At 36.8% G+C, this 22,466-nt stretch overlaps 1 protein-coding gene across 7 annotated transcripts in view; it reads left to right on the top strand.

Annotated features, from left to right (window-relative positions):
- The window catches only part of Ppip5k2 (diphosphoinositol pentakisphosphate kinase 2), a 58,809-nt gene that overhangs the window by 6,315 nt on the left and 30,028 nt on the right, over nt 1-22,466 (top strand). For 5 of the 7 annotated variants that reach the window (XM_041631723.1, XM_041631722.1, XM_041631720.1 and 2 more), the window contains exons 2-18: nt 233-626; nt 2,528-2,723; nt 3,142-3,232; nt 4,141-4,226; nt 4,950-5,104; nt 6,965-7,066; nt 8,957-9,118; nt 10,073-10,194; nt 11,573-11,674; nt 12,613-12,699; nt 13,729-13,804; nt 13,903-14,012; nt 15,298-15,383; nt 17,455-17,580; nt 17,702-17,823; nt 18,068-18,250; nt 21,540-21,681. In XM_041631723.1, coding sequence (XP_041487657.1) covers nt 513-626; nt 2,528-2,723; nt 3,142-3,232; nt 4,141-4,226; nt 4,950-5,104; nt 6,965-7,066; nt 8,957-9,118; nt 10,073-10,194; nt 11,573-11,674; nt 12,613-12,699; nt 13,729-13,804; nt 13,903-14,012; nt 15,298-15,383; nt 17,455-17,580; nt 17,702-17,823; nt 18,068-18,250; nt 21,540-21,681 — 2,062 coding nt within the window. In that variant the 5' untranslated portion in view covers nt 233-512. The remainder of the gene's footprint in view (nt 1-232; nt 627-2,527; nt 2,724-3,141; nt 3,233-4,140; nt 4,227-4,949; nt 5,105-6,964; nt 7,067-8,956; nt 9,119-10,072; nt 10,195-11,572; nt 11,675-12,612; nt 12,700-13,728; nt 13,805-13,902; nt 14,013-15,297; nt 15,384-17,454; nt 17,581-17,701; nt 17,824-18,067; nt 18,251-21,539; nt 21,682-22,466) is intronic. The other 2 variants (XM_041631725.1, XM_041631721.1) reach the window with 1 other exon arrangement.

The raw sequence follows: 22,466 nt of genomic DNA, 5'->3' as shown, positions 1-22,466 counted from the left end.
TCAGGTACTTTTTAGATTTGAATCGAGTGTAATCTTTGTTATATTGTGACATCTTATCCACTTCTAATGCATTTTACTAGAATTTAATCTCTATTACTTAATTTTGTGGCAGAAAATATATTTTCGTTTTGGTGGCCTTTGTCAAGTTATTGGTTCTGGTATCTTTTAAAATTATTTTTTTATGTGTTTCTAAAAGACACTCTTCAAATTAATTGTTTGCATTGCATTTTAGGTAAAAGGATTGCTGTTTCAACTCGGGGAAGCAGTAGCCTCATTGTCTTTGTATTTAAACTGTAGCAGCAACTTGGAGATCAACAATGAAGCCATGATATCTGAGAACAAAGGAGCATTTGCCAACTGAATGTCAGCACATTGCATGTGATGGTATAAAAACACTGCAGCAGACCTGGGTGTCAGCTAGCACAGCGAGAATGTTTTCTTCCAAAACTATTTACTTGAACAAGTTTTAACACAGATTCTTGAATTTTATGTACATCAAATGAAATAGAAAAATGAGCGAAGCCCCCAGATTCTTTGTTGGGCCTGAAGATGCAGAGATAAACCCTGGAAATTATCGTCGTTTCTTCCACCATGCAGATGAAGATGAGGAAGAGGACGATGAATCTGTGAGTCGTTTCTTTTGTGATAACCAGTACAGCACAGAACTTCACTAAGTGTAGTTCGGGTAAATGAATGCTACGGTTTTAAATTAAGACTGCCTTTCAACGTGCAAATTTGTTAAAATGTTTTCAGTTGAAAAAGTTTAAGTGATAATGGACAGACAGGCAATTAAAAAGTGTAGTAAGTATGTCTAGAGATAAGATCCTGAAGTAGTTTAATGACAGCCCAGTGCTGTAAGATACCAAGAAAGACCTTAACTAAGTTTGTGACGTTCACCAGGACTGCCTCCCAGGTCTGCTTGTGTGTGGGAGGTCATGGCCCTGCTGCACCTTAGAAGCGGAGCCTCTGTCACAGGCATTTCCCCCCTTGTTATGCTAGTCTAGTGCGTTTCTTATCTGTCCTTGTTCTAGATCACAGGCAAACATTGTTTTATTTTGGGAACTGATTTAAAATACAGACATGAAAGGCGTTTTCTTAAATTTCATGTTAAAAATAGAATCTTATTTTAAAAGAAAAACCTGTCACACTTGTTAAAAGCAGTGAGACCAGACGCAAACACTTCCTTAGTTTTTGTGGTTTTCACAGAGAAGTCACTGTGGGTGTGCCTTGCCTTGGAGAGCTCACCAGGAGGCACACTCTTACTGACTTTTATTGCCTCCCATTTCTGTTCCGTGATAGTCTGCCTAAGCAACTGTGGGCTGAACCTTGGGCTAAACCGTGAGATAAAGAAATCCTCCCTTAATGTTTTTGTCACTTACTGTATCATAGCAGTGAGAAATAACTGGCAGCTGTGACCTGTGAAATCTCCTTTAGGAAGATTATAATGAACCAGTTTGAAATTTTTGATAAGGACTAAAATGAATAGGGAAGCCTTAAGGCGGACAGTGAGAGAAAGCAGAGATAGTAGACCCCAAAGCAGTTGTTGTTGACAATCTGATTGGTTTATAATCAAATCCAATACTCATTTGAATTCCAATTTTCATGTTAGAAGAGGCAATGTAGAATTATTTTTTCTAGATTTAAAATTTTTATTGCAACATTAAGGAGAAAGTTTAATGAACTACCTTTGAGCAGTTTTGTGTAGTGTTATGAGATACATAAAGTCATGGAGAGAGAAGTGGTATCTGTCCATCTATCTATCTATCTATCTATCTATCTATCTATCTATCTATCTACCTATGTCCCTGAATGCAAGCAATATGCAGAGATAAGAATCAGGACTGAATATTAAGAAATTGTGTGAGCATGTGAGGTACTCAGTATGTTACTGTTTATGATGTGCATATTCAAGTTTGAACTTTGGTTTGGCAAAAAAAAAAAGTACAATGAATAACAAAACCATTAAGTAGGAATGCCAAGTCTGAATACTGGAGGGAGTGTCAAAAGGTCATTGACATCTTCTCTTTTAGCAGTGAGCCATTCTTTTAAGTTCAGAAAGCTATCTATGACCAACTAATGTCCCACAGCTCCGTCTACAAGAAGACTTAATACTGTGTAGCTCGGTAGTTAGAAATGCATTTGATTTTAGGTAGCCACATTCTTTATCTGACTCTTACTGGACCTTTTAATTGGAGTAAATAAATTTCCACTCTCATTTGCTTTCTTCTGCCTGAAGATAAATAAATGCTAGAAGGAGTTGAAAAAGGTATGTTTATTCGTGTTTTAAAGTTAATGGAAGCAGTAGCAATGTGCTGAAAATGTTTTATTTTTAAAAGTTTTTTCAGATCTTTCAAAAAAATTGTTTTAATTGTAAAGTGTTGTCACTGATAGGATTTTAATGTCTTCAGTGGTGAATATGTCAGTTTTATTGACTCCTATGGCTCATCTACTTCTGGGAGGAAATTAAGAGTGATGTTTTAGAATGCCTAGTAAGTCATCTCATTATTTTGTTTTGTTTCTCTTTTAGCCACCAGAAAGGCAGATTGTGGTTGGAATATGTTCCATGGCAAAGAAATCCAAATCCAAACCCATGAAGGAAATTTTGGAACGGATCTCTTTATTTAAATACATCACAGTAGTGGTTTTTGAAGAGGAAGTAATTTTGAACGAACCCGTGGAAAACTGGCCATTATGTGACTGTCTTATTTCTTTCCATTCTAAAGGTATTAAATGGTGGATAGGGACTTTCATCCTCTCTGATTGTAATAGTAATACATATTAGTGTAGAGTATTGGATAAAACAGAATGAAGCAAACTCACAGATAAGGGAAGTTAGCATTTTGATAGACTTCTTTCTAATCCTTTTCTTCTCTGTGTGTTTTATAAAAATTTGTGTCATAGTTATGTGTAACTTTACATTTAACTTTTCTTAGATTTTTATCAAATTTTCCCAGTTCACATTTTTTTTTGTGTCGTGTATTGTGTAAGTGTATAACATACTTATTATTTTATGTTTTATAAAAGGCAGTTATATACATAATGACATTTTTTAGGGGAGGTGGCACAATTCAGGTTGATAAATTTATAGATGCAAGCTTTTCTTGATATTGTAAGGAATATGATAATAATATGTGTTCTTAGGATTTCCACTGGACAAAGCAGTTGCCTATGCAAAACTCAGGAATCCATTTGTAATCAATGACTTGAATATGCAGTATCTCATACAAGATAGGTGAGTGGTGAAGTTCACTGAATTAAGGGAAACAGAAATCTACGCTTAGTAATCAGTGTATGCTGTACAGCATCAGATGTTTTCATATGCGTCCTTAAAGTAATACTCAGAAACAGATAATCATTAGCAAACTTTACAGTTGAGGAACCTGACAGTTGAAGAAATCAGTTCACTTACACAAAGTCAAGGGTAGTCTCCCAAGTAGCGGGACTGAGAATTGGATCACATCTGCTTGATTTCTAAAGCCTAGTAAACCCATCAAGACTCCAGTGTCCTGTCATGTGACTGACGATTGATTACATTGGAAGTCATTCATTGTAACTGATGATTTCCATGGTAAAGTGTACCTACTAGAAAAGTTCCTTACTGTATATCTTAGCATTTGTTGAGCATAGACTTCTAGTTGAAATGATAAAAGCTTATATATTTGTCTCTTCATTTAACTGGTGTTTTGTTTTGGTAGCTACATATAATTCTATTTTTCATTATCATTCTACTTTCTTCTATGTTAATATCGTGAGATTACTTATACATGGAAATACATATAAACTAATTTTGTGTGATGGTAGAATTACCTTTCTCTTAGCGTACTGTAGCATTTTTTATAGCATTAAGAAAAGAAGAGAAGGTTTTTAGTAATTAGGCTATAATCTGTCCTTGTGATAGAGTAGTCTTACTTGACTATATCTCTTCATGTATGTACATTCTTCTTTTAAAGTTTAGTCTTTTGATATGCTACCAAAGTTATTTTATATGAATTTTGGTGACTTTTGTTAGGGACACAGAAAAACAGAAGGTTGATATTTGTACCCCTTATGGTAATAAAGAGTAATATTTTACTTGTGTGCAAAGATAAATGTATTGTGAAATCGAGAACTAAACAATAAGGATGTTTTCTGTTTCTTTAGGAGAGACGTTTATAGCATTCTTCAAGCTGAAGGCATTTTACTTCCTCGGTATGCAATTCTGAACCGTGATCCAAATAACCCGAAAGGTCAGAGAACTCAGCAGGCTTCCTTTTGGTTCTTGACTTACTTTTTGTCACTTCCTTACAATTAGTAGAATAGTAGCCTACTTCTTTTTCTTAGAGAATTAAACAAATGAGCACTGTATCTGATCAACATGTGACATTGTGGGCTATCGTGGAGGTGCTCGCCTGTAGCACTGTATCTGATCAACATGTGACATTGTGGGCTGTCGTGGAGGTGCTCGCCTGTGGCACTGTATCTGATCAACATGTGACATTGTGGCTGTTGTGGCAGAACTCACATATAATACCAGGACTCAGAACACTGAAGAAGGTTGATAGGGAACTCAAGGTCATATTCAGCATGTATTTAGTTCAGGGCTTTATACTGTTAGACTACATCATAGAAAACAAAACCAAACGAGACACCATGAGCTAACTGGCTAACTCATAGTTTATGGTTTCCTATGTATAATGGTGTGCATATGATTTGAGGGCTGACCATTTGGCACTGGATAATCTTTCCCCGAGGTTCTGAGGGCTGAACCCAGGCCCTGTATATAATAGCCAGGCTTGTCATGTTGCTCCTGCTGCCGCACTGCCTCCCCAGCTCCAGGGATTGTGTCTACTGAGGCCTAGCATAGTTTTACTAGAAGCTTGAAAAGTAAATTTTATGTTTGCTCTTGTAAGGATGTTATCTAAGTGATAAAAGAGTTCCTGACCATCCTTGCTATTATGTTTTGTTTACAGAATGCAGTCTGATTGAAGGAGAAGATCATGTAGAAGTCAATGGGGAAGTTTTCCAAAAGCCATTTGTAGAAAAGCCCGTTAGTGCAGAAGACCACAATGTTTACATTTATTATCCCACATCTGCCGGCGGGGGAAGTCAAAGGCTCTTCAGAAAGGTAAGCCTTTGGAACTGTTGTGGGAATAATCTTCTTTCTTCTACATACTTTGCTAAAAAGTCATCAAGCTCTTAATAAAAGGTGAAATCTTGCACTGTCGTCATCTACAGGAAAATTCATAAAGCTGAGATAATGTTGTTAGAAAGTGTGCTGTCACTTCCTGTCCCTGTGGTAAAATGCCACAAGGAAAAGTAGCCTTTAGAAGGACGGGAGAGTTTATTTGAACTTGTGGCTCCAGAGAGATAAGAGGTTGCTGTGCCAGGGGAAGCCTAACTGCAAGCTGCAGGCATGGTAGCTACAGGAGCAGAGAGCCAAGAGCTCAGTCTTCAACAGCAAGCGTGAAGTAGAGGGCGCTAACTGGAAATGGCATGGAGCTTTTCCTCTCAGAGCTCACCCCCAGGGAGGCCCGTCCTCCTACAAGGCTGCAGCACTTAATCCACAAATGGTGACACCAATGTCCATACACCCGAGTCTGTGGAGGCATTTCCCATCCAACCACCACAGACAATGTAGTTACATAATGTGAACAGAATTCCTGCCTTCAGAATATGAAGTTACCTGATGTTTTCTCAATCTCCCACTTGCATTTCTATGACACTAGAAATTGAATGAAGATAACCCTTTGTTGGAAAAATTATATGGAAAAAATGCTATTTTATACAAAAAGTAATATATGTAATTTTTACACATATAAGTGTATGCTTGCTTGTTCCCATAATAAAATAAATGCAAATCAGTTCTGAAGTATAATGATATGTTACCTGTTAGAATAAGAAAGGTTTTCTTTTAAATAGGGTAATTGGGAAATAAGCCTTGCTGTTCTTACAGAGGACCCAGGTAGGTTCATGGCACTCCTGTGGCAGCTCACAACCATCTGCAACTCCAGTTGGAGGGGATTTGATGCTCTCCTCTAGTCTCTGTAAGCGCCGCATGCATTTGATGCACATATATACATGCAGGCAACACACCAGTACATATACAGTAAAAATAAATCTTAAGCAGAGTACAAGATGCAGTCTAAATACATATCCATTATAATGGCAAATACTGAAGAGTAAAAATAGCAAGTATAAACAAGACGAGGAGATTTAGACCAGCTAGAACTTTATTCTGTATTATCTGTGAGACTCAGATAATGTAGTTTCTACAAGGTTTTGACAGTATCTGTGTGCGTACAGATATGAACGCATATGAACCTCCTAAGGATTTCTTAGAAACATAGCTCTATGTGTGGCATGGTTGCATTGTAAGCAAGTTAAAGCAGCAGTGCTGTATCATGCAAGAAGCTCGGCAAACATCCTAGACATATGTGTATAACATGAAATGTTTACATAATAGACACTCTGTAGCAAAAAATGTACTCAATTCTCTCCCCCCACCTGTCTCTCTTCTCTCTTTTGCTCTCTCTTTCCCTCTCTCTTTCTCTTTCTTTCTCTCTCTTTCTCTGTCTCTCGTGTGTATGTCTGGCACATCTATGTGGAAGGGAGGCCAGAAGAGCACATCACATTCCCTGGAACTGGAGCTATAGGTGGTTGTCAGCAGCCTGATGTGATTGCTGGGAACTTGGATCCTCTGGAAGAGCAACCAATACTCAAACACTGAGGTTTTCTCTTCACCCCCAGAGACATAATTTGTTTATTATATTTTATGCTCTTTATGTTATATTTAAGTGAAAAAAATACACCAGAGAACATATACTGTGAAATATATATTAAGCATTGTTAAATCTTCATATATTAAAGTTATTTAATAATTAAGAATATCTACAATACATGGTTCGTAAAGGTTACATTTTAGATATATTATAAAAATGAGGATACTACTTTGACTCTTATGTTGATGGACATCTTTTCTCTCTAGATTGGCAGCAGAAGTAGTGTATATTCTCCAGAAAGCAATGTGCGAAAAACAGGGTCATATATATATGAAGAGTTTATGCCTACAGATGGTACTGATGTTAAGGTACGATTCCTTAGATTCTAATTTTGTATTTATGACAAGGCTGATTAAGGCATGGTGGGTTAAAGTGCAGATGCTCCTTGATTAATATTGAGTCATGTCCTGATAAACTTGGTGTAACTTTAAAACACTTTGTTAGCTGGGTATGGTAGTGTAACCTACAATCCCAACACTCAGATTTGAGGCAAAGAAGTCCCTGAATTTGACGTAAACCTTAGCTCCATATCCAGTTCCAATGCTAGAAGATTTAATAGTGAGAATCTTTTCTCAAAAAAAAAAAAAAAAGAAGAAGAAAATGGCTGTAAGTTGAAAATGCGTTTAATAAATCTAATCTCACAAATATCGTAGTTTAATTTTATGTTTCACTTGTAATTGCACACCTGGCAAAAGCTGCATTTAACTGCTGCTGTCCAGCTTCACTAGAGATACTATGTTGTCACCGAACCAAAAGGAAATCAAAATTCAAAGGAAATTTCAACTGGAAGTAAATCACTGTTGTGTCATCCTATGTCAAATTGGAAGTTCTCACGTTCAGTACCATAAGGCCACATAAATCATAGGGACCATATAAGTTTCAGCTCACAGTTTGAGCTCACCAGTATTTTAGAGACGGTAACTCTTTAGCCTCTACTTCTTTTTCCTTATTTTAATGTTACCGTTATTGATACTAGTGATGGAACCTAGGCCCTTATGTGAGATAGGCACGCATTCTAACCCTAAACTCTCCTTGGCCCAGACTTTCTATTCGGTTTTGTATGGTGGACATCATGGATAGTTAGAAACCCAAGAACTCCTTTTTAAAGAATAGCATTCTTTTTTTTTTTTTTAATTTTTATTTTTGAGACAGGGTTTCTCTGTAGCTTTTTGGTTCCTGTCCTAGAACTAGCTCTGTAGACCAGGCTGGCCTCGAACTCACAGAGATCCGCCTGCCTCTGCCTCCCGGTGAGTGCTGGGATTAAAGGCGTGTGCCACCACCGCCCGGCAAGAATAGCATTCTTAAGTGCTTAAAACATGAAGTACTGCAAAGACAAAAGATTTTAGTGAAACTCATGAAAGTGGGTAAAGCTGGAAGTACACATGATTCTTCCCCAGGCTTATGAGTCATACCATATCAGGCTGAGCATTCTAGTAGCTTTCACACACTGATGGATGCAGATCTATGCCAGTGATGGGCTCTCTGTACTGTGATATAAAAACGCCATTGCCCGTGGTAACCAGTGAAGCTTGCCCCTTCCCAGCCAGCCTTTCTCTGACTAGGCTGTTCTCTCTAAACTTACAAATCTGGGCTTGAACCAGATTTTTTTTTACTGGCAAGTTCACATTGATCACAGGATAACATCCCTGTTCGAAAGACTGCCATATGAACTGTTGCTTAACCTTTCTTCTAACAAACGGCATTTCTTAATTCCTGAGGCATCTCTGCAGCCCTTAACAAATGCTGTTTCTTACAGTACATACTACAGTCAAATTCCCTTCCTGTCCAAGAATACCTTGCGCTGGTTTTTTCCTCTGCCCTTTCTATTTATTACTTCTGTAGAAAATGCCTTTCCTTTGTCTACATTTAGATCAATTCCCCCCTTTAGAAATATCTTGTAATCTATTTTTCTATTCCCATTTAAGAATTATATCTTTCTGTAATTAGACATAGACAGTTTTATCGTCATAATGCTCACTTTAATAGTTTAGCACAGAGAATAAAGTCTCATGTTGTGTAAGTAATTATATATAACCCTTTCTAATGTATCGAAAGTCCTGGCATATAAAATAGAAAAGTGTATCTTTTAATAGTTGGAGTCTGAACTATTTTAAACAGGTATTTTTCTTTGAATTTATTATTTTCTAGTTATATATTTGACCAGCAATATATATTACATATATTTATGTTTTTGGAAGGTTTATACTGTGGGTCCAGACTATGCTCACGCTGAAGCCCGGAAATCTCCAGCTCTCGATGGCAAGGTAGAACGAGACAGTGAAGGGAAGGAAGTCAGGTACCCCGTCATCCTCAATGCACGGGAGAAGCTGATTGCGTGGAAAGTCTGCCTTGCTTTCAAGGTAAGATGCTATGCAAATTATACAGACCCTTGCATTCTAGGTTTATTCTGAACACTAGACATTATTGGACAAGAAGAAAAGTAAGCTGAGGAAGTAATTATATATGTGAGCTCATGTGTGTATGCAGGCATTTCTGTGGGTCTGACGTCATTTTCCTGTATGCGTTCTTTCCTTATTAGAGAAAACTAATAAACCTTATTCATTTAGTCAAAAATTAAAGTTATAGAATAACACCACTAACTAGTAGTGGTAGTACCTGACATATTTATTCAGTAGGTGATAAGTGCTTTCTACTTTCATAAAACTGATTAAAATACTATTTGAATAAAATCTATCTTCATTGTTTTATCATTAGCTCTCAGTCCTTTGACCTAATATATAGTAAAACATCTTATGAGAACAATATAAATACCTTTTAAAGAAATCTTTTTGCTTTTGTTTTACTTTTCCCTCTTCTACTATTAATTTTTTTATTCTAATTACTAGTATATAGTAAAAATTTAAGTGAAAGTAGTATGACCTACATTTAATAAGGAATGCATTTTATCTTTTTAAAGAAGTCCTATCTCAGATTCTTCACATAAGCTGATTATATTACTGGTTATTAATAAAAAGAACTACTTATGGGTAGTTATTTGACATCTTTTGTGTGAAGAATGTTAGTCTCTAAATAAGCTATAATCTGGTCTTAGAAACTGTTTTATTGTAGTAGAAATCCAAAGATTAATATTAGCCTATGTCTTTATGGTAAGGGAATAATCCCATGGAATACATAATGTGTGTTCAGAGTATTCAAGGTTAGATTATTTGTAACCTTGGTTTCTTTTTATATAAAAAAAACTTTATATGATATATTGTTAGGTACTTTAAAATATATAATGTTATTAAAGGACTAGAATGCTGAATCATAATAGTTCCAGTGAATCCTTGACATTTCTAACTTGTTTTAAATAGCAAACAGTTTGCGGCTTTGATTTGTTACGTGCTAATGGACAATCCTACGTCTGTGATGTCAATGGCTTCAGCTTTGTGAAAAATTCCATGAAGTACTATGATGATTGTGCAAAAATACTTGGGTAAGCGTTTACCTTTCTTCTGTTCACGTTTGTGTATCTGGTAAGCCATGGAAGTTTTTAGATCACTCTAGAGTAATATGCAGTATTCAGAAGATTCCCCCAAACTATGCCAGATCCTGGGTTGTGCGTTAGGTTGTGAGGACAGCTTAATGGATAATATGCTGCTAAAAATTTTACATCATACTTTGATAAAACACGGGATTAATAGATATTTTTTTTCATTTTTCCTATGTAATTGTATTTGAAATGTTTCTTTTACCAACTTAATGTTATAAAATAACACTCATGAAATAAAATACCCCAGTAATACAGAAAAAACTTGAAATTTACTTTATACATTTGTGTTACTTGCTGTTCTAATAAGGTAATCAAATAAATGGAAAAGAAAATATTATGTGTAGAAATACCATTTTTATATGTCATTTCAAAGAGATGTCAAAGCAATGTGTCATGCTAAATTCTAGTATGAACTATGCTAACTTAGAAAAGGACAATAAATTATGTGTATGTAGGAGAGTGAGAGAAGAGAAGGCAGAAGAAAAAGAAGGGAGAAAGAGGGAGAGAGTTTGTGTGTACTGTGCACATATGGCTGTGTTCATGAGAGTGCTTGCTCATGTGTGTTCCTGTGGTGGCCAAAGAGCAACCTTAGGTGTCGTTCTCAGTACTGTCTACTCTGTCTACTCTGTCTACTCTTCTTGAGATAGGTTGTCTCGGTCTCTCTCTGGCCTGGAACTCTCCTATGAGCTAGGGTTATTAGTTCTGGGCATCTGTGTCTCTGCCTTCCCAACACTGGGGTTACAGAAGTACACTACCATGCCCGACCTTTCTTATTGTACTGACCTGTGTGGTTCAAACTCAAGTTCTTATACTTGGAAGGTAAGCACATTACCAACTGAGAAATCTCTCAGCCCCTCAAATCAGTTATTAAAACATCTTTCCAACATAGTAGTGACTTGTTAGAAATTATCATATTTACAATAAGTTTGTCAGATATGTAAATGAGTAGAAAAATACTCTATTCACAGGGCTCTTGGTTCCATGCTCAGTACCTCACACACATAACAAAAAAATAACTTAATAAGTGTTTAACAGGTAGTTAATAAATGAAAAAATAGTTCTAATTAGGAATATAATTAAAGCAAGCCTCATCTTCAACTATATAAGTTAATCACTAATGCATAGTGCTTTATTAGCCTGTCCAATTTAGAGATGCCTATCTTAGGTTTCGTGATCAGGATTTGGTTTGGGGAAATTTTTATGTAATATAACCATTAGGTAGTTTGGCTTTAATCTTTATGTTTCTCCATCATGGCATAATTAAATTCCAATTCTGTCTTTGAAATAACTAATTTTTAATAATATTCTCTTGGTCTTAAAGCAATATTGTAATGCGGGAGCTTGCACCACAGTTTCACATCCCCTGGTCAATACCCTTAGAAGCTGAAGATATTCCCATTGTACCAACCACATCTGGAACTATGTAAGTTTCAAGTATGTATTTTTCATTCAGAAATTCCCTGGGTTTTCCACATTAGTCTGTCTTATTACAGTAAAAAGTAAATTTCTGAATGATTATTAGATTACTATGTGCATTTTCATATGACTCGGTTTGAAGGAGATGGGGGAATAGGTGAGTTTTTCCAAGGGTATACTAAGCTAAACCTCACAAGGTTACGTTAACATCCTGAGACATGATAGAGCAAGTACAGAGCCACTTAAAACCTGTATCCGTGCCTGGGTCTTTATGGAATCATACAGCTTTGTTTTTGTCTTGGTACGTCTTTGGGTAAATGAATCAAATTGATACGTATTTGATAGCCTTTGCTAGGGAAAAATCACTCGGTTTAATGTCAAGTGATTTGACTAAATGCTTCATTGTCACAAAGTTAGAGACTCATTAACTTGTTAAATATTCTGAAAAGTTCTAATTGGGAGGAAAATTGTATTTGATTATGCTTTGAGGTACCACTTTCAAATTTATTCTACATAGAATATTTTTTGACTATTAATATCTTTCAGGGATGTGTTCAGTGGTTCACACTTTGAGAATTGAAATGATAACTTTTCACTCTGGCATACCACTAAACACTATTCTAAGTTAAATTTTAAATAATTTTCTTCTTAGATGACAAGATATCGTAAATATATAAATACAGCAGCCAGCATATGAGTTGATTTTCCTTTGATTTAACGGAGTCTCTGCTGATAAGGCAGTGCTACGTGTCAGATATTGACTAAAGCTCAGGCTAGAATCCTTTGATTTTATTCCTCGCTATCTGTAAAGAAGGAGAAATACTGTGTATCTGAATAGCTCCTCTACTTTCTTCATTTCTTGTAGAACCTGCCTTTTCAAAATTAAGACAAAAGAAACCCTTAATGTCAGAGAGATGAGGACATGGGTATTTTTTGTCATTTTAGGATGGAACTTCGGTGTGTCATAGCTGTCATACGGCATGGAGATCGAACACCAAAACAAAAGATGAAAATGGAAGTGAGGCACCAAAAGTATGTCTTAAGAGAAATAACTTACGATTCATGTGTAATTTCGGATTTCTGTTGGTGTGAAGCTCTTTTGATTGACGCATCAGACAGAGCATTTCTACCTACTACTTTTTGATCATGAAAATATTTAAACCTCTGAATGCATACAAACCCATTTAAAGTAATTGTATGTGTTAGCGCCTACAATTTATTTGGGTGTATCTATAACTGTCAATCTAACCTGCCTTTCATTTGTCATCATAAATACTAGTTACTCTTAATTTGTTATTTTTTTTTTGTTTGTTTGTTTCTTTGTTTTTTTCTCTGTAGCTTTGGTACCTGTCCCGGACTAGCTCTTGTAGACCAGGCTGGCCTCGAACACACAGAGATCCACCTGCCTCTGCCTCCCTCTGCTGGGATTAAAGGTATGCGCCACCACCGCCCGGCTAGTTTGTTATTTTCTTGCTTTGTACTATGAGAAACATCAACATCTCAGCATTCTAAAACCAAGTGTCCATTTTCTTTGTTCACTGTTTGGTTTGGAGATTATAAAATATGAATACCTGAGCCATTAAATATGTATTGACACATTATGCACTGACAACAGAAAATATTTTGTATTTAATTGTATGCTGCTTCCATCTCACGATGCACAAGCCAACTCGTGAAAATAATATAGTGGGTGTTAGTTTGATGTGTCAGGTGTGTGCTAAGTTTTATTGGTAAAAGAGGAGCAGATGCCAAGTGTGCTGGGTTCCACTAGTTCATGTACTTGTGTTTCAGAGATAGAGACAGGAGATCATTTGAGCCAAGGAGGTAGGTGCCATCTGGGTAATATGTAACATGACACTGTGTCAGGGAGAAAAGGCAGAGGAAACTTGAGGTTGAGTGACAGAGGAAACACAGTGCTTACATGCATTGACTTTAAAGCTCCATTCCTGTGTCTGTTTTATTAGGCCTGTTGACTGTGGTGGTTGTAGGTGTGCACCACCATATCCAGCCTCACAGCAATATTAATGATTGCAAATGACTAACTTCTCTTTTTTTTGCAAGGTTTTTTGATCTTTTTGAAAAGTGTGATGGCTATAAGTCAGGGAAGTTAAAACTCAAGAAGCCAAAGCAATTACAGGCAAGTTTTGTTGTTGTTATTTGCTTTTGTGTATATTAAATTTAAATTTTTTATGGTGAAATTATATAAAAATTCAAACTCTTTATTAACATACATAGGAAGTCCTGGATATTGCACGGCAGCTTCTTATGGAGCTGGGACAAAACAATGACTCTGAAATTGAAGAAAACAAGTCAAAACTTGAACAACTTAAGACTGTGTTAGAGATGTGAGTACCTTTTGGCACACTTCAGTTTTCCTGTTAGGTTTATGGGATTGTCATTTGTCCTAGTCAGGGTTACTACAGCTGCAACAAAACACTATGACCAAAAGAAGCTTGGGGAGAAAAGGGTTTATATGGCTTACAGATCCTGAATCAGAGTCTATTGAGAGAAAACAAGCCAAGAACTCAAACCAGGCAGGAACCTAGAGGCAGGAGCTAGTGCAGAGGCCACAAGGGTGACTGCTCTCTGGCTTGCTCAGCCTGATTGCTTATAGAAGCCAGGACCACCAGCTCAGAGTTGTACCAGCCACAATGGCCCGGGACCTCCCCCATCAATCACCAATTAAGAATATGACCTGTAGGCTTGCTTACAGCCCAATCCTAGGGAGGCATTTTCTCAACTGAAGTTCCTTACCTTCAGAAGACTCTAGCTTGTGTCAAGTTGCTATAAAATAAAACTAGCCAGCACACCAGTTTTATTTCTTTCAGTGTGTTCTTTCAGTTCTTTATTGGTACAACTGGAGAAAACTGAAACTCTAATCTGAAAATATATTATATTGATTATTGCTGCTTTAGTTTTCTATTAACTTCGCTGAGGAGAAAGAAAGCAAATGTTGTACTTGGGCCTTCTGGAATACTTAGAATGAAGACCACTGCCTAACTGAATCCTAGATTCAGCCTTATTTAGGCACAACAGTTTGAACCATTCAATCAAAAATTGGTCAGTATTTCTGTTATGAATGTTACACGAATTTATGTACCTATATCCTTTATTTAATGATATTTAAATTGTACTTTATTTTAAAACATTTTAATTCTATTTTTGAGAATTCCTTTGTCTATATAATGTAATTTTATCATATATACTTCCCATTTCCCCTCCAGCTGCCCCCGTTCTCCACTAACACATCTCCCTCCCAAAATCGTGTTTTCATTAAATTCCATTAGTGTTGACTGTATATGCCAATGGGCCTGGGGCATCCGGGGGAGCATGGGAATCCTGCCCATGCCCATATTCTAAAAAAAGAATAATTCTCCCTCCTCAGAAGCCACCATCTACCATCTAGCCGCAGCTCCTCAGTGAGTGATGGCGGGGCCTGGAGTACACCTCCTCTACCTAAAGCCGAAAGCTTTTTTTTTTTTTTTTTTTTTGTAAGCTAGGGTATTTTTGAAGACGCAACCAAGGCAGTACAAGAGAATTAGTTTTTATCCATACATTTTTGTTTCTCTTGTGGAAGTCAATCACTACTTCATTAATATTTTACAATCCAATCGACATTTTCTTTTTCAGGTATGGTCATTTTTCTGGAATAAATCGTAAGGTCCAATTGACCTATCTCCCTCATGGCTGTCCTAAAACGTCCAGTGAGGAGGAAGGTATATCATTTTTAACGCCTATTGCAATTATATGTATGGAATGACTTACTCTGTGTTGCTAACTTGGGCTATTTCTTGCTCAGTAGCCTTTGGGATTTGTGTGCTGTGTAAAAAATAACTAAGATGAGTAATTTTGTTAACTATGCTTCTGTCCTTTAAATAAAGATATTTTTGGTTTATATTTGAAATTATAACTTAATTAGAACATTTCTCCCTTCCCTTTCTTCCCTTCAAACCATCTCAAATGCCCATTCCCCTATCCTTCAAATTCTTGGCCTCTTTTTTTTTTTTTTTATTAATTATAAACTGTTCAGGCCATATGATGTTACTTGTATGCATGTTTTTATGGCTAGCCATTTAGTTTCTCGGGAAGACCCTCTCCTCCCACTCCCAGCCTCACTTAGTTATTGGTCGATCTCTGTGTAGGGTTGAGGCCCTGGGCTTTTTCTCATCCAGTTTTGTGTGTTCCTTTGTGTCATCTCTCTTCAGCTTAGGTTGGGGCAGTCTTGTTTTTGAGACTTTATGGGCGTGGCTTCTGCTGTTACTGGAGACACAGTTTCCTAGGAAACTCTCTGAGCCTCTGGCTCTTAGAATCTTCCTGGCCCCTCTTCTACAATATTGCCTTTGGTGTGGGGGTGTTTTGTAGATGTATCCTTCGGGAGTGAGCTCCATAACTCTGCCTTTCAATTGGTTGTGGGTTTTTGTAGTGGCTTCCATCTGCTGCAAAGAAAAGTTTCCTTGATGGGGGTAAGGACTGCAGTTGTCTATAGGTTTAAGGACAGATGTTTATAGATTGCTCGTTTATGCTGGTGTGGTAAATTAGCGCTTGGAGATTCTCCTCCAATAACCATGATTTCATTAGCACTGAGTAGTTCCCAGTATTAGGCATGGTATTCCTCTTGTTGAGCTTGTTCTAAGTACAATTAGAGAGGTGTTGGTTACCACCAAGGTATGCATGCCACTACTACACCTTAGGGTTATTGTGCTATGCCAGTCATCGATGTGGATCGTAGGTGTCACAGTGTCATGAGACTGTTGGTTGCTTCCCTAATTTGGAGGCTTACATGGCCTTCTTGTACCATGAAAGCGAGTTCTTAAGGAAGAGTCTTTCAGGTCAGTTCCAGCCCAAGGGTTTCTATGCCCTGCATCTGAAGTGCATGGTGTCTTAAGCAATAAGGATTTATCGTCCACCTCTGAGAGTGACTGAAGACAATAGTATTAGGCTGTGCATTTGGGGAGTTCCCTGGAGAGCCTCTGCCAACGACTCAAAAGAGGGCTTCTCATGTCTGATATTGAGGGTTTTTAGGTGATCTTTGGCTCTTGGAGGGAGCATTGTCAGCCCAGATGAGAAAAGTTCATTAAAACTTTATATATATTTATCTATGTAAGAAATTACTTGCATTGTAGGCCTATTTTGAGGGTAGTGGTAAATAGTAGTATGATTGTGGCTTTTTCAGATAGCCTTTTCATTATTTATCCACTTCCCTCCCTTATCTATGTTTGCCTCCCTCCTGCATCTCTAAGGAGCGCCTCATTTTCCCATCAGGTCACTTGTGTTCTGATATTTCCCCTTTTCTTCCTCCAATCGCATTCTGTATTTATTTCCCTCCTCTTCCCTAAGAAGCCCTATCTTGTCCCATTTCCCCTACAAGTAATCTCATAAAAGTAGGCTTCAATTTTTTTCAATTTTAAGTAAGAAATATGTTTTATTATTTTGCAACTCCTCAGGGTTATTTCAGAGCGCCTTTTACTTACAACTAACTGAGTTAAATGTGCTGTAAAAATTGTGAGCAGAGCAGGGAGGGCGAGAGAATGGTTCTCTGCAGGACATGGAGACCTACTTCCTAACTGACTGAAGGAGACTTTAAAGCTCCTGGAAGAGCAAAGGGCATCCTGAAGGAAGCCGCAGTCCATACTGAGGCACACTTAGAGAAGAAAATGATTTGCATATGGGCCAAATTCCACTTAAAAAAACAGAGCCCAGAGTAAATATTAAGACTGAGATAAATGTTTAAACATTTGCTTGAATGAAACAGGGTGAACATTTGTTTTATCACTCTCTTCTTTTTAGATAACCGAAGAGAGGAGCCATCCTTACTTCTGGTTCTAAAATGGGGAGGAGAACTAACTCCAGCGGGCAGAGTTCAGGCTGAAGAGCTGGGAAGAGCCTTTAGGTGTATGTACCCTGGAGGTCAAGGTAAGTGCTGTAATTTGATTAAGGCTGGACCCTTGGCTTCTACCTTGTGGTCTCATTAAACATTTGCAGAACTACAACAAAGCAGGCATATAGCTTAAGTGATTTGAGGCCTTATTTTCAGGAGATTATGCAGGATTTCCGGGTTGTGGCTTACTCCGATTGCATAGCACCTACCGACATGACCTCAAAATCTATGCCTCTGATGAAGGGCGGGTCCAGATGACTGCGGCTGCTTTTGCAAAGGTAGAGACGGCTTTATACTTATTATAATTTTTATCAACTATTTCTTGGAGACTTCTACCAAGGCAGTATTTTAATTGCAATTAAAGCCATTACTGACAAAGATGAAGTATGATATTAGTAAAGTTAATATGTGATGAGTAGCTTATGCATGATGAGATATAGCATTTCATAAAATGACTGATGGCCTGTTACTTTACATATGTTTAAACCATTGACCTTTTTTAAATTTTTGTTTTGTACTTAGGGTCTGTTGGCTCTAGAAGGAGAGCTTACCCCCATTCTTGTTCAGATGGTGAAAAGTGCCAATATGAACGGCCTCTTGGACAGCGACAGCGACTCCTTGAGTAATTGTCAGCAGCGTGTGAAAGCACGGCTTCATGAAATACTTCAGAAGGACCGAGATTTTACAGCCGAGGACTATGAAAAGGTAGGTCCCAGCAGGCTCTTGGCTCACCTGGAGTTTGTGAAATTCATCTGTGCTCTTGGTGTTTCCACAGGTCATTAGTAATCTTTGCTTTAGAGTCGTCTGTTTGAGGCACCGGTATGTTTTTTGTGTAAAGAATGACATAATAAATATTTTAGGTTTCCTGAACGTGTTGACGTTACTTTTCCCGTTGCTATGATCAAATGTCCGAATACAAGCTATTTAAGGAGGAAAAGGTTTAATTGGTCCACAGTTCAAAGTTACAGCTCATCGTGGTAGAGATGATGAGCAGCTGGAGGTTGAGGCCGCTGAGCACACTGCATTCACAGTCAAGAGACAGGAATGAATGTTCACCCTCAGCTCCTTTCTGCCTTTCTTAGTTTTATCCTTAGACACTGTTAATTATAACACAAGAATGCTCCTGGTTACTGACTCTGTCCTGCAGCATTACTGAATGTGTACTGACCCTCCATCACACCCTTAGGATAAGTCTCACCTAAGAATGTCATAATGACATATAATCTTCCTCATGTGATGTTGTGCTTGGTTTGCCAGGTTTTACTGAGGAGTTTTATGTTCATTTATCAGGGATATAGATCTATAAATCCTTTCCTCCCTGCCTTGTTCTGCTTCCCTTTCCTTGCCCCTTCTTTCCTTCCTCCTTGTTGGGTCTTGATATCAGGTAAATGCTGATCTTGTGGAGGAATTTGGAATGTCTCTTTCCTTTTCAGTGTTTGTGGGATAATTTGAGATGAATTGGTGTCAGTTTTAAAATCTAGATAGAACTGAGCAGTAACAGTTTCTAGTGTTAAACATCTCTTACTTGGGAGATTTTTGTTCCTACTTGTATCTTTTTTTTACAGCTTAAATTGACACCCTTAATAGGTTATAATTTTTACTATTATACTATATTAAAAATTGTATTTTATGCAAATGATCACAGTTAAGAAGGTTTAGCTATTATTTAAAGTTTTATCACACACTGTCTTTTTTGCCATATTTCTCTGTTTAACATCTTTGCTCTCATAAATTCAAACAACAATCAGTAAAATAATAAAATGCGTTTTCTTTTTCTTAAAAGATATTTCACCTTTTGAATATGGCTTATGCACAGAAGATCTGTAGAAATTTTTCTGATCTTCTCTTATCTGAAATATTCAGAGTGAATACTGTACAAATAAAATCTGACTTCATTATGTCAATAATAAAGACACATTTGTAATATAACAGAACATTAAGTGCATCAGATCTCTACTGACCTTGCCAGTGTCTCTTCTGCTATGGCTCCTATCACTTCCATCATGACATTCTTAGCCTCTTCTGTGTGGCTGCCTTGGTGGCTGCTCTAGTTATACCAGCTACTCATTTGAGACCTGTTGTGTAGTTTCTGTGTGATACTCTTTGATGTTTGATTATGCCTCAGGAATCTCTAGGGACTTAGTGTTCTTTTTCCCTCTTACGGAATGACTCATACAACCAGAGAATCCCACTAGCCCAGCACACGTGTTCTGCACACCACCTTGACAGTGGCGCAGAGCTGCCAGTGCTCATTCCTCGTGAAGGTGTTATTCACTACTGTTTGCTTCAGGTTTCCTGTGTTTTTATGACTCCATTTTGATAGATGTTATGTATCTGAAGCTTATCCCACTCTGGGATTTATAGATTATATGCATGATTTTTCATAGTACTCCCTAGTGAACTTTTATATCTCCAAGTGTCTCCATTTCCATTGTGATTTTATTTATTTGATATTCTTTGTCTCTCTCTCTCTCTCTCTCTCTCTCTCTCTCTCTCTCTCTCTCTCTGTTGCTTTTGCTAGCTAAAGCCTGTCCAGCTTCTTTTAAAAATTTAAACTTATTTATTTTATTGTTTTTACATAAAAAAAGAGTGTTTTACCTGCATATGTTTGTGCACCACATGTGTGCCTGGTGCCTGCAGAGGCCAGAAGAGGGTGCTTGATGCCCTGGAACTGGGATTAGGGAATGTTGTAAAAGCTGCATGTGAATGTTAGAAATTGAACTTTGGTCTTCTGAAAGAGAAGCCAGTGCTCGTAACTGCTGAGCCAACTCCAGCCTATCTCAAGCTTTTTTGTTCATGTACTGTAAGATTTTGATGATTATAATAAGTTGATTTTGAGATAACTTTATCTTCTTTATTTTTATTTGTTCCTTCTATACATCTGAGTAAATCATCCTGGATTTCTTTAAATCTGTTTAACAAACACATTTTTCTTAGCCACCCAGTTAACTGACTGATCTGTAATCTGTTGCTTGGCTTGGTTTGCCTCTAATGCATCCTTTCTTTCTTGACTCCTACATACAGACTGTTTACCATACATTTACCTTTGTGAAACCGGGACTGCATTTTGAGCCTGGTGCTCTTAGTTCAGCAATATTGGATTTCTCCTCAGCATCTCTTTAGAATCAACAAATATTTCCAATACAGGTCTTTTAACATCAGGCTCAAGTTCTTCATCACTGGCCATTTTGTTTTGCTTTTATAATTCTTTTTGACTTTGTTGTCTTTTGGATGCTGTAACGAAAAAAAAAAAAAAAAGAATAAAAACAGCTTTTCTCCGTGGAGTTTTCACTTACTTTCAGCAGTTACATTGGTCAAAAAAAACAAAAACAAAAACAAAAACCTAGACTGCTGTAATCTAAACTGCAATTTCTCTTTGTATTTTTTGTATTTGTAGAAACCCACTACACTTGGCTAAATATCTTGCCAAGGTAAATGTTAAAAGTTGAATTTATAATCACTACTGATTATTGGCTTTCGTTGAATTGGAAAAAAAAAAAAACCTTTTTAACAAAGTCTAGTAGCATAGAGGTTAATAGTATGAGTTCTGCATGCAGCCTTTCTATGATTGAATCCTGTTCCTTCTTATGCTAGATACTTCATCTAAGCAAATTACTTCACCTCATTAACTCACAGGGGAAAGATGATGATGATTGTAAATGCCTAGTATTAGATGTAGGTATATGTCAAGTGGTTAGAACCATATTTGCACATAATAGCAATCATCAAATTCTCATCGAATCTCATCCTTTAATTTAGAGTACTTCTGATTTTTTCTGAAGGTAATTTAATTTTAGTTAAAGTTTAATATTGTTTCAGCATGAAATTCTGAAACTTTCACACCCCTTTTTTAACATACAGATCATATTACTATATGCAAAATCTCTTAGTGTATAGAATGTAATTATTTTCCCAGCTGTGGAAAGGTCTATATTTGTTCTCTTGGATAATGGTACATAACTATTTAGAAAACACTTATCTTATTCATTTGTAGCTTACTCCATCTGGAAGCATTTCTGTTATCAAGTCAATGCATTTAATTAAAAATCCAGTGAAAACCTGTGACAAAGTATATTCCTTGATTCAAAGTTTGACTTCTCAAATCAGACATCGTATGGAAGATCCCAAATCATCCGGTAAATATTTTTTCTTAGAATGTAAAACAGAAAGTACTGTCCTTTTTTGGTAAACATTTAAAATAAGGTGTAATATTATGATTCCAAGTCTCTTATTTCAGTTTTGGTTGTAGTATGAATGAGTGTATCTATCCAGCAAGGAATAATAGCTAGGTTATGGTCATTTTATCCATGATAGTAAGAGAAAGACAGTAAAATCCTTTTATTTGATTATTGAGTTGTTTAGCATTCCTAGATATTAAAGCAGAGAATAGGTAGCACAGAAAGAAGCAGAAAACTCTGTTACGAGGTTAGTTGGAAATTGTTGACATTCTAGATTTCTTGGTGATGAAAATGGTTCATTCATACGACTCTTAATATTTAAAACTATTGCATACAAATACAATTACCTATTCTGTTTAGTTATAGGAATTTAGAAAAGTAAAGTATTTAAATTTTAGAATAGAAAGCATATTAATTCAAAGAGTTTTGCTGTAATTCTTGGTATCAAAATCTGTAACATATGTAAAAGATTTCATAATTGAATCAGGCTCCTAATCCAAATGCTTAGACTAAGTACTTACCCAAGCCTGCAACAATCCAGTGTATGTGATATATGTGGGTAGCAGTACTTTCTAGCTCCTTATAAGGTCTTTTTCTTTATAAAGTTTTCTAATTATAGGGAACCAGTCATGGCGGCACATAGTTATCACAGCACTAGAGAAGCTGAACAAGAAGAATAAGGAATCCTAGGCCAGAGAAAGCTACAGAGAATACTAGTAAACTTTAAGATATGTTACTTATCA

Source organism: Microtus oregoni, unplaced genomic scaffold (assembly GCF_018167655.1).
Source record: "Microtus oregoni isolate MIOR12 unplaced genomic scaffold, Mior012 000038F_ref0000394, whole genome shotgun sequence".
In the NCBI taxonomy this organism is placed as follows: domain Eukaryota; kingdom Metazoa; phylum Chordata; class Mammalia; order Rodentia; family Cricetidae; genus Microtus; species Microtus oregoni.
This window is presented reverse-complemented; position numbering and strand designations above follow the sequence as displayed.